General features: G+C 45.6%; 1 protein-coding gene across 4 annotated transcripts in view; it reads right to left on the minus strand.

The window, feature by feature from the left end:
* Positions 1 to 12,996, minus strand: part of LOC149434651 (protein mono-ADP-ribosyltransferase PARP14-like) — a 196,616-nt gene extending 183,620 nt beyond the window's left edge. For 2 of the 4 annotated variants that reach the window (XM_089663561.1, XM_089663559.1), the window contains exons 1-5: positions 12,744 to 12,996; positions 10,694 to 10,827; positions 8,709 to 8,742; positions 4,439 to 4,642; positions 1,377 to 1,613 (exon numbers count right to left, since the gene is read on the minus strand). In XM_089663561.1, coding sequence (XP_089519687.1) covers positions 1,377 to 1,613; positions 4,439 to 4,642; positions 8,709 to 8,742; positions 10,694 to 10,827; positions 12,744 to 12,933 — 799 coding nt within the window. In that variant the 5' untranslated portion in view covers positions 12,934 to 12,996. The remainder of the gene's footprint in view (positions 1 to 1,376; positions 1,614 to 4,438; positions 4,643 to 8,708; positions 8,743 to 10,693; positions 10,828 to 12,743) is intronic. The other 2 variants (XM_089663563.1, XM_089663562.1) reach the window with 1 other exon arrangement.
* Between the last annotated feature and the right edge of the window lie 4,735 nt (positions 12,997 to 17,731).

The following is a 17,731-nucleotide window of genomic DNA, read 5'->3' on the forward strand; positions in this document are numbered from 1 at the left end:
GCTGATTAAATTCACATTCCATGATGCCTTCCTAGTTCCGGGTCCAACACCACCTTACAGATCCAGCTTCATGACGCCAATTATATTTTTCAATGTCTGAAAGGGTGTTTACCAAAGTAAGGGGCTTTTCTCTGGAGCAAAAAGGTTGACAATGACTGCTCTGTTGTAGGGGTCTCCAAACTGGGGCTATTTGCTTACTTTTCTTCTTGGGGCAATATTTCATCCATTGGTACCAACAATGGGGCATAATTCCCCCCACTGTCACCAACGAAGGTGCACAATTGCTCCCATGACAACAAAGATGGAGCACAATTCCTCCCAATGACACCATCGATGGGGCACTATTCCTCCCAACAACAACAATGATGGAGCGCAATGGCACTGATGATGGAGCATTGTTTACTCTCACTAATGCTGGGACATTTTCTACTCCTGATGGCCACAGTCTGGCCCCCTAAAGTCTGAAGGACAGCAAACTGGCCCTTTGCTTAGAAAGCTTGGAGACCCGGCTCTATAGTATCATTTTTGTAGCATAACAAGCTGAAAATGAAGAAGGTGGAAAATATCGGCTTTTTTGTATTGGTGAAGCTATTAGGAAAGTTTTGGAATAGTAATACAAAGTCTAATACAATGAAGCCTCTCCGTTTTCTCTCTAGCCTTTACCATAGCACTTCTGGGAGGTTAGGCTACTAGAGATTTAGCTGTCCTTTGCAGTGATGTTCTGGGGAAGTTAAAGAGAAAAGAAACATAAAGTACAGCTATGGCCTCTCAATAAAGAATGTGTTCAGCACTTAAATATGCAGTAAGTAGGTGGAACTCTGTGGCCCTTGCAGCCAGTGCTTGATTTCTTGCAGAGCATGACCAGTGCCGGGACATGGTCATCCAGTGCCGGGACATGGTCATCCAGTGCCGGGACATGGTCATCCAGTGCCCAGGGCAAAGACGCCAAAATGCACCCCCTCCCCCCCTTTCATGATGTACAAGCTTAGGGGATCCAATGCACAGCTGTCAATTGTCAAAATCGCTGTGCAGCTCCTGATCAGGTTTTGCATTGACCTGGAAGTGCAGTTTTTTGCAATGCGGTCCCACCACAAGATGTAGGAAGGAGTGGGAGAGAGAACACAGCCTGTGCTGCCTCTTGGCTCTCCCTTTGCCACTCCCAGCGCTGGGCTGACAGGAGTGGTGATGCCGCTGTCATTACTGCTGTCAGCCTTGTAACAGAAGAAAGGCACCCACAGCGCCCAGAGCAGCCGCCCCTCCTACCCACCCCTTCTCTTGGCCCTGAGTGTGACAATATACAGTATCAGGTCTACCCCCTCCTGCCCCAGACATTACCATCCCCCACCCCCAGTGCCCTCAACCTCTATACCTCTCACCTCCTGCCTGGTGAAATGTGACCAGCACGGCTCTTTCATCCGATAACATCTCCACATCTTCTACACTCCCTCCTCCATTCCTTGCGCTCTCAAAGTAAAGTGTGATCATGTCCTCCGGGGTATTGGGGGGGATCCCCTCCACTCGGACACTTCTGGTTTCTTCCAGACTTTTCGCTGTTAGTTTATGCTGTTTTACTCTTGGGCTACCGGAGAATTTTTCAATGAAATCTGCAATATCTGTGAATAGAGACATCACATCCCAGTGAATACGTAGATACACGTATATTCCCAGCCCAGCCCTAGTATTCTGGCATTTGCTTAAAGATCATGGAACTATTGGGTTACATTTATGTGCTAATTCCCTCTAGTGTTCTCTAGAATTGTTACATTGTATCTCTTATTACAAAGATGTATGTATTTCCTTTGCTCCCCAGCTCCATCTAATGGCCATAATGTGGTAGTTTACTGTCCGTAATAAAACAACATTTATGCAGGAGCTTTTTGATCATGTGACATGTGGTCACATCATCAGAAACCCCGCCTTCTGGCATCTGAAACCCCCTGAAAGGCCTGGGAGGTGCCAGTGCCAAGGGTTTAAAAAAAAAGGGAAAAGTGTATGTACTGGGGAGATGTATTGACTATGTTTTGTATTCTATTTTGTCCTGATGTGCATTTTAAAATTTTTTTGTTAATGGCGCACCCCAAAATGCATCTCACAAATGCAGTGCATTATGGTACGGTAGTTGCATGCAATTTGGTGCAGTGCGTGCTGAACAAGTAGCTCTTGTAGTACTTTTTCCACATTCCAGTACATTTTGTAGCTCATTCAAATGAATTGGCTGCAAAACTGGACCACATGGGAACATGTAGGAAACACACAGGAAGGAGCATGTTCCGGTACGAATCGGTCCTGAAAGTTGCTGTCTGAAGCCTCAGAGGTCCCATTACTGGACCTGATGGGCATCATAAAATGGATAAAAGCCATCACCCTCCCATCTACAGTTGCAAGAAAAAGTATGTGAACCCCTTGGGATTACGTGGAGTTTTGCATGAATTGGGCATAAAATGTACTCTGAACATCATCTAAGTCACAACAATAGAAGAACACAGTCTGCTGAACATAATACTACACAAACATTAGATGTTGCCATGGTTTAATTGCACATAACATGTAAACATTCACAGTGCAGGGAGGAAAAAGTATGTGAGGCCCTAGCTTAATGACTTCTCCCAAAGATAATTGGAGCCAGGAGTGAGCCAACCTTGACTCCAATCAGTGGGATGATATTGGATGTGTTGCTGACAGCTGTCCTGCCCTTAAAAAACACACACCTGTTTTGGGTTTACTAGTTTCAAGAAGCACTGTCTGATGTGAACCTTGCCTCGCAGAAAAGAGCTCTCAGAAGACCTACGATCAAGAATTGTTGACTTGCATGAAGCTGGAAAGGGTTACAAAAGTATCTCCAAAAGCCTTGATGTTCATGTGTCCACGGTAAGACAGACTGTCTACAAACGGAGAAAGTTTAGCACTGTTGCTACTCTCCCTAGGCGCGGTCGTCCTGTAAAAATGACTGCAAGAGCACAGCGCAGAATGCTGCATGAGGTAAAGAAGAATCCTCGAGTGTCAGCTAAAGACCTACAGAAATCTCTGGCACATCCTAACATTCTTGTTGACACATCTACAATAAGGAAAACATTAAACAAGAATGGAGTACATGGGAGGACACCATGGAGGAAGCCATTGCTGTCCAAAAAGAATATTGCAGCACGTTTAAAGTTTGCAAAAGAGCACCTGGATGTTCCGCAGCACTACTTGCAGAATATACTGTGGACAGATGAAACCAAGATGGAGTTGTTTGGGAAGAACACACAACACTATGTGTGGAGAAAAAAAGGCACAGCACACCAACATCAAAACCTCATCCCCACTGTAAAACATGGCGGAGGGAGCATCATGGTTTGGGGCTGCTTTGCTGCCTCAGGGCCTGGACGGATTGTTGTCATTGATGGGAAAATGAATTCCAGAGTTTAGCAAGACATTTTGCAGGAAAACGTACGACCATCTGTCCGCCAACTGAAGCTCCGCAGAGGATGGGTGATGCAACAGGACAATGACCCAAAGCATACAAGTAATTCAATAAAACAATGGCTGGAACAGCACAGAATACACCTTCTGGAGTGGCCCAGTCAGAGTCCTGACCTCAACCCCATTGAAATGCTGTGGCATGACCTTAAGAGAGCAATTCACACCAGACATCCCAAGAATATTGCTACACTGAAACAGTTTTGTGAAGAGGAGTGGTCCAAAAATTACTCCAGATCGTTGTGCAGGTCTGATCTGCAACTACAGGAAACGTTTGGTTGAGGTTATTGCTGCCAAAGGAGGGTCAACCAGTTATTAAGTCCAAAGGTTCACATACTTTTTCCTCCCTGCACTGTGAATGTTTACATGTTATGTGTAATTAAACCATGGCAACATCTAATGTTTGTGTAGTATTATGTTCAGCAGACTGTGTTCTTCTATTGTTGTGACATAGATGATGTTCAGAGCACATTTTATGCCCAATTCATGCAAAACTCCACGTAATCTCAAGGGGTTCACATACTTTTTCTTGCAACTGTATATACATGCACGCCTCCTGCCTGGTTTGGTACTGATTGGATGTCGGTGGTAGCGATACGTCAATAGTGGTTCCCAATCTGTGGAGTGCAGTTCATATGTGCAATTATTCTATTTATTTTACCCCCATAATGGTGCAAACATCGGCCGCACAAGGTAAGGCCTGTTAGGGTTGGACGTCTTGACAAGACTGTCTAGCGTGGTAAAGAATTAGTGAGCAGTTCACAGGAGGGTCCTTCTCCAAATGTTGGCCCTGCAACTTCCCTCACATCAAGTCACTGATTAATGTAAAACGGAGGAAAAAGAGAAATATTTCCACAGCCCAAACCAACCAATCACATGTCATCTTCTGCTCTCTAAGAAGAACTCTAAAATAAAACATGGAATTTGATTCGTTGTTATGGAGTTGTTCATAAATCGTTGTCTTTGTTGGGTGTCTGACCTATATCACATGTGAAGGTGATGACGGCAGATTGGACCTCTGGAATCCTCTCTATGTAGAAGTCCATGTCCATGGATCTGTCACTGATATTCTCCACCAGGAGTTTTAACATCTCAGGATTGTGTCTGTCCTGGATATTCTCAATCAGAACCAGAGGGGACGAGTGGCTGGGTGACACCTCTTCTTTCTCTGGAGTTGGTTTCCCTGTAAAAATTGGAAGGAATGATAAAACTGCATTAAACATGGACATATTACTGCTCTGTCCCAACTATCTCCAACCATCCATAGTTATCCTTCCTATTATGTACATATAAAGCTCAGCCATGGGTCGTGGTAACGTCCTCCTTCCTCCTCCAGAACATACTCAGCTTTCTCTGTGTTTCCCATGACAACAGTTGGCAGTTTATTTTATTTTTCTGGAAGTATATTTTCTACCTGTCATTTGTGGAACCCATTGAAATGTTATTACTTGTAATACAATAAAATGGACATTAGATGATGGTGGCCTGCCATTCAGGGTCACTCACATGGACAGAACATCCCTCTGGGACTAGTATGTTAAATAACAGAACTCGGCTGGTGAGCAGGGCAGTCAGGGACTACATTTCCCAGGAAGGGTAGCGTGTGGGCGGGGGCATATAAATATCAATAGCCCGGGAGATTGGTCAGGAGAGTGCGGGGAGAGATGGAAGGAGAAGGAGGTGTGCTGACAGCTGAGGTGCTGAACTAGCCAGGGTTGGAGAGAAAGGAAGAGCTGAAAGAGCCTACTGACCACCCAGTCCACCACGCTGCCCAGCAGTCCAACCTGACACACTGCTACAATCTGCCGGACTACTCTGAAAGGGGAGAGGGACCCATGCACCCACTCACAGAGTGAATACTAACAGTTTGCCACCTCAGCTATCTGCTTACACGTAGTTGTGAACATTACATATATCACTTCAGGTTGTGGCCTAGTTCTCCCAGCCGCCATTGTTGGGACACATCTGCATTACAGTTTATTTCTACAAGCTGACATAAGGTTGAAGGCCAGGATACAGCAGTGCCAACAAAGCAGGATTCCTTCTACTGATCATTTTGCCTTTGATATTCAGAGGGAGTTGTCTTTTGTCCATTTACACTTATGCCAATTGTTGCTATTCATTACTTCAAGCCTGCCCCGTGTTTAGTGCTTTAAAGGGGACCCCACCCTAATTTGCTACCATCAAGAGGAACAGTGTTAAATCTACTTTGTTCCCTCACTATCTTTGTGTTGCTGTCCTAAGGAACTATATACCACACCTCAACTCAACTTAATACCAACTGGGCCCCAATGAGCACACAGAAGACACTTTAGTGTTCTTATCCAATTTCCAACCACGCTATAGCTGAAAGACAGCTACAGCCCAGTTGTCTAGTTCTGGCAGGGCGTCCACGGACGTCCTCCCAGAACATGCACCCTGCACGCACCCGGCACCGCCGGTGATTGCTGTGTTCTACGGACACAGCTGATCACACGATACAGTAAAAGGCCAATCACAGCGGCCTTTTACCATGTGATCAGCTGTGTCCAATGGCACAGCAGATCACCGGGTAAATATAGTTGCTGGTTATCGGCATCACTTTCCTTACCCTGTCACAGCGTGAAGAAAGTACTGCCGAGAACCAGCAATTGTCAACGAAGGGATCGGCACTGATCATCAGCACACTGATGATCAGTGCCCAACAGTGCCGCCCACCTGTGCCACCCACCTGTGCCCATCAGTGCCGCCCACCTGTACCCATCAGTGCCACCCACCTGTGCCCATCATTGATGCCCACCTGTAGCCATCAGTGCTGCCAACCTGTATCTATCAGTGCCACCCACCTGTGCCTAGCAGTGCCACCCACCTGTGCCCAGCAGTGCCACCCATCAGTGCCCAGCAGTGGTGCCAGTCAGTGCCCAGCAGTGCCATCAGTCAGTGCCACCCATCAGTACTGCCCATCAGTGTCATCTATCAGTGCCACCTATCAGTGCAGTATCATCAGTGCCACCTATCAGTGCCTCCTATCCACCTTTAGTGGATCCTTTAGGGAAGTCTATCCTGCCTCTTTCTAAAAATTTTAATTTCACTTTCACTATTCCTGACAAAATATTCTTCTTCTACAAGGGTTACTATTTCAATGGTCAGGTTTTCCTTGGATAAGAAGAGGTTTGTCCAAGATGGCGACTGGGGGGGGCATTTGCCCATTGTGACATGTGACTTGGCCAATGCACATAAGTGGTGCACAAGACGGGTGGCCAACCACCTCTTAGCACACAGTCTTAGGAAACACAGCATTATTTGTGTATTTGTAATTTACATAATTAGTCCATAAAATTGCTACTGAGCATGTGCAAGTTCTTTGCTTGCCATGTAGGCAGGTGCAAGTTGACTTCCCTACACAGATGGTGCTGTTGCATCCACCTTGCAGGGAGAGTGGAGCACAGGAGGAATATCCATTCTCTTAGGTCTATGTATGTATCATGAGTTGGGCTGCTGGCGGATTGGACACTTTCACCCGGGTGACCTCTGTGGCCATCTTTAGCTTACAAAAAGCTCTGGTTCACTGCAGTTGGCACTCATTCTGCATGTGGCTGGATTAGGGACAGGAGCTCACCTGACAGGGTGAGTGTGCTTAGAGTAGGAAAAGGTTCCAGAGGAAGAAGGACAGCACAGGGATTGTCGCCAAAGCTCCTTGGGGAACTTCTCCGCTACTTGTGCTTACTGCATTTGCCTCCGAGCCTTTCTCTGCGGCCAGGCACTGCCAGCCTCTGTTCACCGCTCTCTCTCTCTTCGTGCCGTCCCTCTGGATGCTAACCGCCTGGGACTTCCCCCATCCCACAGCCATACACATTTTTATTTTATAACTTCCCAATATACCAAGTTAGAGAAGACAGAGATGGTGGCATTGACCTTTGGTCTCCTCCAACACCTCACTGTGGCCACAGAGAGGATATGGAGGGAGAGGGGCTATTGTGACATTTACATATTTATTTCCTGTACGTTGTCATAATTGCCAGTGTGTTGACTGTATATTGCCCTTTTTACTCAGTGTTTGTTTTGGGGACCATATTATCCTCCAGAGGACTGTCTTTATTTCGTATGCACATGTAACGGAACCGGACCCAGACCGCACTTGGGTATTTACGTTATACTCCCTTTTCCCTGTCCGAACACAGATCCATGGACACCACCACTGGCCATACAAGACAAGACAGCACCAGACTCGTATGAAAGACAGGAAATAGACTGCTTTATTTTAACAAAGATACAAGATATATACACAGGGCGGGGAAATACACACCCAGACAAGAAACACATCAGCAGGCCGTCCCATGAGGGAGAAGGGCTGCCGGAAACATTACATCCCATCCCAAGCAAGACACACAATAGAAAAATGGTATGCAAAACATGGCAGTGAACAATGAACAACCCCCACACCAATACACAAACATTACATCCCATAATAGTTTGTTAGAACAATGAGATGCAGCCGCAAGGCAGAGAACAATGAACAACCCCCACACCAATATTAGAACATTTCACCCTGTACCCCTAACAGGCACAGGGTGACTTACACATAATGGGAACATGGGGAGCTGAGACAGGGGTCCCCCACCCCCAAAAGTCACTCCCGTCACAGCACACCACAATACAGCCTTCCTCAACCTTTTTCCCATGGAAGAACCCTTGAAAGAATATTCAGGTTTTGGGGAACCCCCTTCTAATATTGATAATAGCTACAGCTTTGTGGTACCTTTTCCATCCTACGTTGGTAGAGGGGCTTCCTTGCACTGGTGGTCAGTGGAAAGAATGAGTTGTGTTGGTGGCAGAATTATATGGGCACCATCATCCAGGAGATCAATCCATCACTGTTCATAAGTCAAGGAACCCTGGGCAACCTCTGGAGGAACCTTGCGCAACTTCTGGAGGAACCCTGGGAAACCTCTGGAAGAACCCTGGGCAACGTCTAGACGAACCCTGGGCAACGTCTAGACGAACCCTGGGAAACCTATGGAGGAACCCTGGGAAACCTATGGAGGAACCCTGTGCAACCTCTGGAGGAACCATGGGCAACTTCTGGAGGAACCCTGGGCAACCTCTGGAGGAAACCTGGGCAACCTCTGGAGGAAACCTGGGCAACCTCTGGAGGAAACCTGGGAATCCTCTGGAGGAACCCTGGTGGAGAAAGGCTGCTATAGACACTTTCCTGTGGAGGCTTATAGGTTGAAATGCACTCCTCTGTAAATTCAATATTGTTCAGTTACCTGGGAGTTTCTGGCTCTTCTCAGCTTTGCAAGCCTGAAAAAAACAAAACAAAAACATACAATCATCACATTAGATCTAGATCAGTGATTCTCAGCCTTTTTTCAGTCAAGGCACCCTTTACAATTATACACATTTCTCGAGGCACCCCATTCTAAAATATTGTAATGCAATGCTCCCATCCATCCCGTCTTGGATTTTAAACCCTTTTTCCTGGCAGCTTTCCGGAAGTAGGCGGGCGCCACACCCACTTCAGGAGGAGCTAGCAGAAAGGTTCCCTAAGGATAACAGAGTCACGCCCAGCCACTATATTGAATAAACAATGTTATCTAAGGAGTCACATTTTTGCTTTAGATCAGCTTCTTATCTACCCTAAAATTCTTCTCATCTACCCCAAACTTAAAAATGTCCAGCTTCTCAGGCAAGTAGACATCTTTAAACAACTTCTTATCTTCTAATCTAACATTTCTGGATGTCATAAACACGTTCAATCCCACAAACATGTTCTTATCTTGCTTTAAGCAGTCTAATGTCTTGTGACTGTTCCTTTAGCCTAGAAAAATTACATCAGTCACTTCTCATGCTCCTGGCATTTGGGCAACAATGCTTTTGACCCACGAAACAAAGGGTCCAAGGCCGACACATTTCATAGGCATTACAAATATAAAAAGCAAAATGAACAGTTTTACCTACATCAGACCACGTAGGACATCCAACATTAGATGTGATTTTTTTTCTTCCAAAGCAAATACACCTTTGCACACTGGTACTGACTAGCATTCCATTATTTCTCTTCTCCCTCACTCAGCTAATGTGACCCCAGTGCTGATGGAGAGGGGCAGGGGACGGGCAAACAAGGATGCTGTGCCCGATGTCTTCCTTATCAACAGATGACATCATTGGTTGTTAGGACACCAGCAGGTGGAAGGCTGCAATGGTGGACAATAATAACCTCTGGCTTTTTGTAAATAAAAGGGAAGATTTATCTACCCCGCCGGCTTGTATACAACTTTTTGGGCATTTTTTAGGCATTTTCCCAAGGCCCCCCCAAAATAAACCTAAAGGCACCCCATTGTGCCTGGGCACCCTTGTTGAAAAAGGCTGGTCAAGACATCTACTTTTATTTCCCAAACCTCGAGCCTTCTCAGGGGTCTAGTATATCTTAATAGAAGCTGAGATTGCACTCCTGAGGGTTGGGTCCACCACCCATCCACTGAGGGATTTATGTATGAAGGATCAGACTAAAGACGACTCACATTTACATTGCGATGGTGTCGCCATCTTCTACAAAGTGACAGTTTATGACCGGCCCATATCTGTCTTCGTATGAAGGGTCGGGACAAAGCTGAACTATATGATATAAAAAGAACATTTCATGTCTGTTGCCAGAAGTACTGGAGGGTTCTTATACCCAGTCAGGTTTACGCCCTCAGTGAGCATGCTCAGATGCTCTGTCTGCTCCCTCTCCATGTTCACTCCCTGTCCCAGCTATCCTTCTGCTTCCTGGCACTAGAAGACCCCTCTACCATTCATGGTTCAGGCAACACGTCTTTCTCTGCTCTCCACCTTAGTATTGGACAATTTCCTCCTACATGTCTGCTTCACTTCAACAATTCACACAGCAGTATACATGTATATATTGTACATTTCCATCAGTCCCCGCCCCCGAGGAGCATACAGTCTAAGGTCCCTAACTCACATTCATACATACACATATTAGGGACAATTTAGACCGGAGCCAATTATCCTCCCAGTATGTCTTTGGAATGTGGTCAGCATCATCCAGGAGAGGAGTGCCCCCCTCTGACAGATATACAGAATGAGCCCCTTCCATACATGGGCCATAAAAGTCCTCAATGTGGTGACATTTAGTTCTCATATATATGGAAGATGTGAGCTCAGAGACTGGAGGCGGCATCAACATCGGCCGAGACTGAAACCCTGCACCCCTGTGAGCCCCTCCCCCCCTCTGCACCTCAACACTTACCTCAGGCTTGTCCTGTGGGGGTGGGGAGGTCGTTGTACTCTGTGTGTCTTCCGGTAATCGGACTTCCAGCTGTAATGTCGTTCCATCTGGTAATTTCAGTTCATGATCCTTCCTCTGCAGAACCCGATCTCGTGCTGCGATAGAGAAGATTCCCAGATATAGTATATTGGACCATCCAGACAGTCCTGTCCTTCCTACATTCCTCTATTCCCCCTGTACTTACCTGCCTGGAGGATCCCCTCTGGTCCTCAGTACTTACCTGCCTCCTCCTTGTAGTGTATGAGGATCCCCTCCAGTCCTCAGTACTTACCTGTCTCCTCCTTGTAGTGTATGAGGATCCCCTCCAGTCCTCAGTACTTACCTGTCTCCTCCTTGTAGTGTATGAGGATCCCCTCCAGTCCTCAGTACTTACAGTGAAGCAAATGTGTATTTGCCCCCCCTGATGCTGAATGTTCGCCCCTCACACAGAAATGATCGGTCTAACAATGGAATGTTCCCCCTCACACAGAAATGATCGGTCTAACAATGGAATGTTCACCCCTCACACAGAAATGATCGGTCTAACAATGGAATGTTCGGTGTAACACTGAGAGACAGAATACAACAACAAATTCAGCAGAAATGCGTCTAACAAATGATGACGGATCTGCATGTTCATGAGGGAAAGAAGGATTTGATCCCCTATCATTCAGCAGGATTTCTGGCTCCCAGGTGTCTCTCATACAGGTAACAAGCTGAGATTAGAAGCAGTCTCTTAAAGGGAGTGCTGCTAATCTCATTGTGTTACCTGTATAAAAGACACCTGTCCACAGGAGCAATCAAACCATCAGATTCCAAACTCTCCACCATTGCAAAAGACCAAAGAGCTGTCCAAGGATGTCAGGGACAAGATGGTAGATCTACACAAGGCTGGACTGGGCTACCAAACTATGGCCAAGCAGCTTGGTGAGAAGGTGACAACAGTTGGTGCAATCATTCACAAATGGAAGAAACACAAAACAAGTGTCAGTCTCCCTAGGTCTGGTGCACCATGCAAGATCTCACCTCGTGGAGTGTCAATGATCATGAGAACAGTGAGGAATCATCCCAGAACTACACGTGAGGATCTTGTCAATGATCTCCAGGCAGCTGGGACCACAGTCACCAAGAAAACAATTGGTAACACACTACGCCGACAAGGACTGAAATCCTGCAGTGCCCACAAGGTCCCTCTGCTCAAGAAAGCCCATGTCCAGGCCCGTCTGAAGTCTGCCACTGAACATCTGAATGATGCAGAGGAGGACTGGTGGGAAGTGTTGTGGTCAGAGGAGACCAAAATCCAGCTCTTTGGCATCAACTCAACTTGCCGTGTTTGGAGGAGGAGGAATGCTGCCTATGACCCCAAGAACACCATCCCAACTGTGAAACATGGTGGTGGAAACATTCTGCTTTGGGAGTGTTTTTCTGCTAAGGGGACAGGACATTTGTACCGCATCAAAGGGACGATGGACGGGGCAATGTACCCTCAAATCTTGGGGAGAACCTACTTCCCTCAGCCAGGGCATTAAAAATGGGTGGTGGATGGGTGTTCCAGCATGACAATGACCCAAAACACACGGCCAAGGCAACAAAGGAGCGGCTCAAGAAGAAGCACATTAAGGTCCTGGAGTGGCCTAGCCAGTTACCAGACCTTAATTCAATTGAAAATCTGTACCTGCCCCCTCCTTGTAGTGTATGAGGATCCCCTCCAGTCCCCAGTACTTACCTGCCCCCTCCTTGTAGTGTATGAGGATCCCTTCCAGTCCTCGGTACTTACCTGCCTCCTCCTTGTAGTGTATGAGGATCCCCTCCAGTCCTCGGTACTTACCTGCCTCCTCCTTGTATTGTATGAGGATCCCCTCCAGTACTCGGTACTTACCTGCCTCCTCCTTGTATTGTATGAGGATCCCCTCCAGTCCTCGGTACTTACCTGTCCCCTCCTTGTAGTGTATGAGAATCCCCTCCATTCCTCAGTACTTACCTGCCTCCTCCTTGTAGTGTATGAGGATCCCCTCCAGTCCTCAGTACCTACCTGCCTCCTCCTTGAAGTATATGGTGATGTACCCCGGGCTGCAGTCGCTGTCTCGGATCTCACACTCTCCTCCGTCTGATTTGCTTTTACTCCCGAAATACATTTCCAGTGTATTCTTCATCTTTTTCAGTTTCTGTGGCCCCTGGCTCCAGGTTAGGGCCACAGGGTGCAGGTACTTGCTGTCCCCCATGGTGGGGGTCGGTTAGCAGTAGGTGAGGTCGTACAGCCAAGCGGGGAGTGAAGGTGTTTTCTGGGTGAGGCACAAATATTTCTGTAAAAGTCTGTAAACTGTTTCTCTTTTATATTACTGCAGGTCACATGACTTTCTGTCTCTGATGGAGAGTTCCAGGAAAGGTTCCGTGTCAGTCCTGCAGCCGGCATTGACTTTCTATGAGGGATTGCTGGGACTTGCTGTTCCATATTGTACATTGGGGGGGAGGGGTGCAATGGACAGGTGGAGGAGATCTCTCAGTATTAGTACACAGAATCCTCATCCATCCTCAGACACAGGAAATAGAAGTATTGTTTCCTCTAAAGTTCTATTTTTTGTTACAAAGTTTCAAGTTACAGATAAAGAAGAGAGAGGAACTAAAAGGCGACATATTCTGGGATACAGACAAGAACAATAAACCGGATGGACCCATTTACACGGCATGCTGGGAAGTCTTCCCCAACACACAGACAAGGAAGTTCTCTGAATGTCCCATGGTGTCACCCCACACCGTACGTCCCATGGTGTCACTCCACACCATACGTCCCATGGTGTCACCACACACCGTATGCCCCATGGTGTCACCCCACACCGTACGTTCCATGGTGTCACCCCACACCGTACGTCCCATGGCGTCCCCCCACACCGTACGTCCCATGGCGTCACCCCACACCGTACGTCCCATGGCGTCACCCCACACCGTACGTCCCATGGCGTCACCCCACACCATACGTCCCATGGTGTCACTCCACACCGTACACCCCATGGTGTCACCCCACATTGTACGTCCCATGGTGTCACCCCCACACCGTATGCCCCATGGTGTCACCCCATCCCATATGTCCCGTGGTGTCACCCCACACCATATGTCCCATGGTGTCACCCCACACCGTACACCCCATGGTGTCACCCCACACCATACGTCCTATGGTGTCACCCCACACCATACGTCCCATGGTGTCACCCCACACCGTACGTCCCATGGTGTCACCCCACACCGTACGTCCCATGGTGTCACCCCACACCGTACGTCCCATGGCGTCACCCCACACCGTACGTCCCATGGCGTCACCCCACACCGTACGTCCCATGGTGTCACCCCAGACCGCACACTACGTTGCATAGAGATGAAGGAAATATCATTTTGTGACCTATAAATACAAACAGATAAGCAGTTCAATTCCTTCTACCAACAAATGTCACCCCCTACACAGCGCACACCTGCGGGCTCACATTGTACCGTGCATCACGCACGCTGGTGTGAATGGGCCCCAACTGGATGGTTCTTAGCTTGTTCTGTGCACTGTGTGTCATGGAGGATTGTCAAAACAAATCATGTTGTCACCTTTTGTTTGTTACATCTCGGTGTTGCTGATCTCCTGCAGCCACTTTGCAGCCACTTCCTTCTTCCATGCACTCCAGTGATGGCTGCCTGGCATTTCTCAGGGTGGGTTTCCTGATGGTGACAACAGCGGACAAAGTCTGTGTCATGTGAGCTGAAACAGCCACTTGTCCCATAATCCTCTCCTGTCCTTCCTTCATAACCCCGCCTTCACCCCAGCCTGGACATCCCCTTCTGCCTCCCACAATTGGCCCTCAACAATCTCATTCGGGCCCACAAGCTAACGACCACAGATCCTTCTAAACCAGTGGTGGGCAACTGTGATCCTCCAGCTGTCATGGAACTACATGTCCCATGAGGCATTGAAAGGCTGACAGTTGCATCATGACTCGCAGAGGCATGATGGGACTTGTAGTTCCACAACAGCTGGAGGGCCACAGTTTGCCCACCCGTGTTCTAAACCTGTAGCTGTGTGTTTCTTATTACTACCGTAACCGACCACCAAAGAAAAAAACAAAATATATTCTCCAGCTCTTGATGATCGCAGCGATATATATATGTGTGTTATTTGTTGTGTGTACCCGGAGTACGGCCCAGAAACAAGAGTGCGCAATTTGTTTTTCTAACCTAAAATACACTGACACCAAATAAAATAAATAAAAAAATCCTGACCTTTGACCCTGACCTTGACCCAAAAACATACCCTGGCACTAAGCTAGAACAAACCTTCATCTAGGTATTTTTCTTTATTTTTTATTTTATTTTTCTATATATATTTATTTATTTATCTTTTTTTCTTTCTTTTTTTTTTAACAAAAATTTTTTTTTTTGCCCTCGATGCCAGGAGTTAGAGAGATACAATGTATAATAGAATGTATATAATGACACAATGTATAATATGATCTATATAATAATACAATGTATAATAGGATGTATATAATGATACAATGTATAATAGGATGTATATAATGATACAATGTATAATATGATGTATATAATGATACAATGTATAATATGATGTCTATAACGATACAATGTATAATGGAATGTATATAATGATACAATGTATAATAGGATGTATATAAGGATACAATGTATAATGGGATGTGTATAACGATACAATGTATAATGGAATGTGTATAACGATACAATGTATAATGGAATGTGTATAACGATACAATGTATAATGGAATGTGTATAACGATACAATGTATAATAGGATGTATATAATGATACAATGTATAATGGGATGTATATAATGATACAATGTATAATAGAATGTGTATAACGATACAATGTATAATGGAATGTATATAACGATACAATGTATAATAGAATGTATATAATGATACAATGTATAATGGGATGTATATAATGATACAATGTATAATAGAATGTATATAATGATACAATGTATAATGGGATGTATATAATGATACAATGTATAATGGAATGTGTATAACGATACAATGTATATTGGAATGTATATAACGATACAATGTATAATAGGATGTATATAATGATACAATGTATAATAGGATGTATATAATGATACAATGTATAATAGGATGTATATAATGATACAATGTATAATAGGATGTATATAATGATACAATGTATAATGGGATGTATATAATGATACAATGTATAATGGGATGTATATAATGATACAATGTATACTAGGATGTATATAATGATACAATGTATAATAGAATGTATATAATGATACAATGTATAATAGAATGTATATAATGATACAATGTATAATGGGATGTATATAATGATACAATGTATAATAGGATGTATATAATGATACAATGTATAATAGGATGTATATAATGATACAATGTATCTCTCTCTTCCATTCATAGAAGGAAAAAAACAAGGGGGGCGGGCTGTACAGTGACTGATCACTGTGATAGTCACAGCGATCATGTGACCCGGAATCAAGAGTCCCAGGTCCCGATCATTAGAACGGAATCGGGGTTCTCAGTGACATCCCAGTCTCTGTGCTGGGAGCACAAAAACAGCAGAAAGACAAGTACACAAATTTGTGGCCCCCAGAGAAAAAAGCCCAGTTCAGGATTATTTTCAATGGATTTTCATTCATAAACTGAAAGTTACATTAACCGAGGTGTCCGTAAACTGAGGTACTCCTGTATTTCTGCCCTCACTGCCAGGGGCCCCCACCATTTATGAACGTCTTCCAGGCACACTACCGCTCTTCTCTCCTGTTCTGGTCGTCAGCCAGTAATCTCTACACCTGTCATTGATATTCCGCATTTGTTACCTTCCATAAAATATCTGAACAAGAAAAAGCCACTTGTAGTCTCCATTGAGAGCCCATGTGACAGGGTGACAACGCAGGGGCACAATAGGGAGACTGGGACAGAGCGTTGTCACCCTATCACAGGAACGAGGACCTTCATAACAGGATCACCAGAGAGCAGATTTAATAAAGATTAAAAATGACTTTTGAAATGACATTCACATGTTCGAGCTTTGAGGAGAGTTCGGTGATTGAATGATATCTCCTTCAACAGCTTATTAGGGAGAGAAAAGTGAGCTAAGTGACAGTTCATGGCGGGGTGTGACGGGGTGTGACGGGCTGCATTCTTCCATTTTCTTTCATTTTCCAGATTTCAGCTGTGTTTTAGGTCACAACCCCTCCCCCGCTCACAAATTATTTCACTGTTTTCTATTCAAAAATGTTTTGGTTGGAGCCAATGAAGGGCGCACAGGAGCAGCCCCTATAGGTGGCCGTTCATCAATGGAGCTGCAGAGGACTATAAGTCACCCTAAAGCTGCCCTTCAGTCTTCAGTAAAAGTACCCCGCCCCCCTCCTCCACATTTTACTGTGCAAAAGTTTTAGGCAGGTGTGATGCCACGCCTCCCAGAGCTAAGTTTTTGGCAGGTGTGATTCCACGCCTCCCCTATGGTATGGCATGATGGTAAGTATCCGCCAGTATTTCTCAGCATTGAGGACACCATTGATCCTGACCAAATCCCCAACTCCAACTGCAGCCCCAAACTGCAAGGAACCTCCACCATGCTTCACAGTTGGCTGCAGACACTCACTATTGTACCGCTCTCCAGCCCTTCCTCCAGCAAACTGCCACCTGCTACAGCCAAATATTTCACATTTTGACTCATCAATCCAGAGCACTTGCTGACATTTTTCTGCCCTCTCCCCCCAGTTCCTATTTTGCAATGGTTAGCAGCTCAACTATGCAGGAAAACAGAGGAATACATAAAGTATCATTTTTTCTTTAGTTATATATTTCTTGCCATTCCCATCCCCCACCACACAAAAACAACCACTCCTGACGTGTATGGGGACACCACATATGTGAGCGATATTTGTTTGTACCCATAGTGGGGCTAAGGAACTACGAGGTGAAATTTGTTTTTTTTTTCGTTTTTCTTTTGTCTTAC

The sequence above is a fragment of the Staurois parvus genome, unplaced genomic scaffold, assembly GCF_062004578.1.
Source record: "Staurois parvus isolate SC_StPar_1 unplaced genomic scaffold, SC_StPar_1.0 ptg001719l, whole genome shotgun sequence".
NCBI classification, from domain to species: Eukaryota; Metazoa; Chordata; class Amphibia; order Anura; family Ranidae; genus Staurois; species Staurois parvus.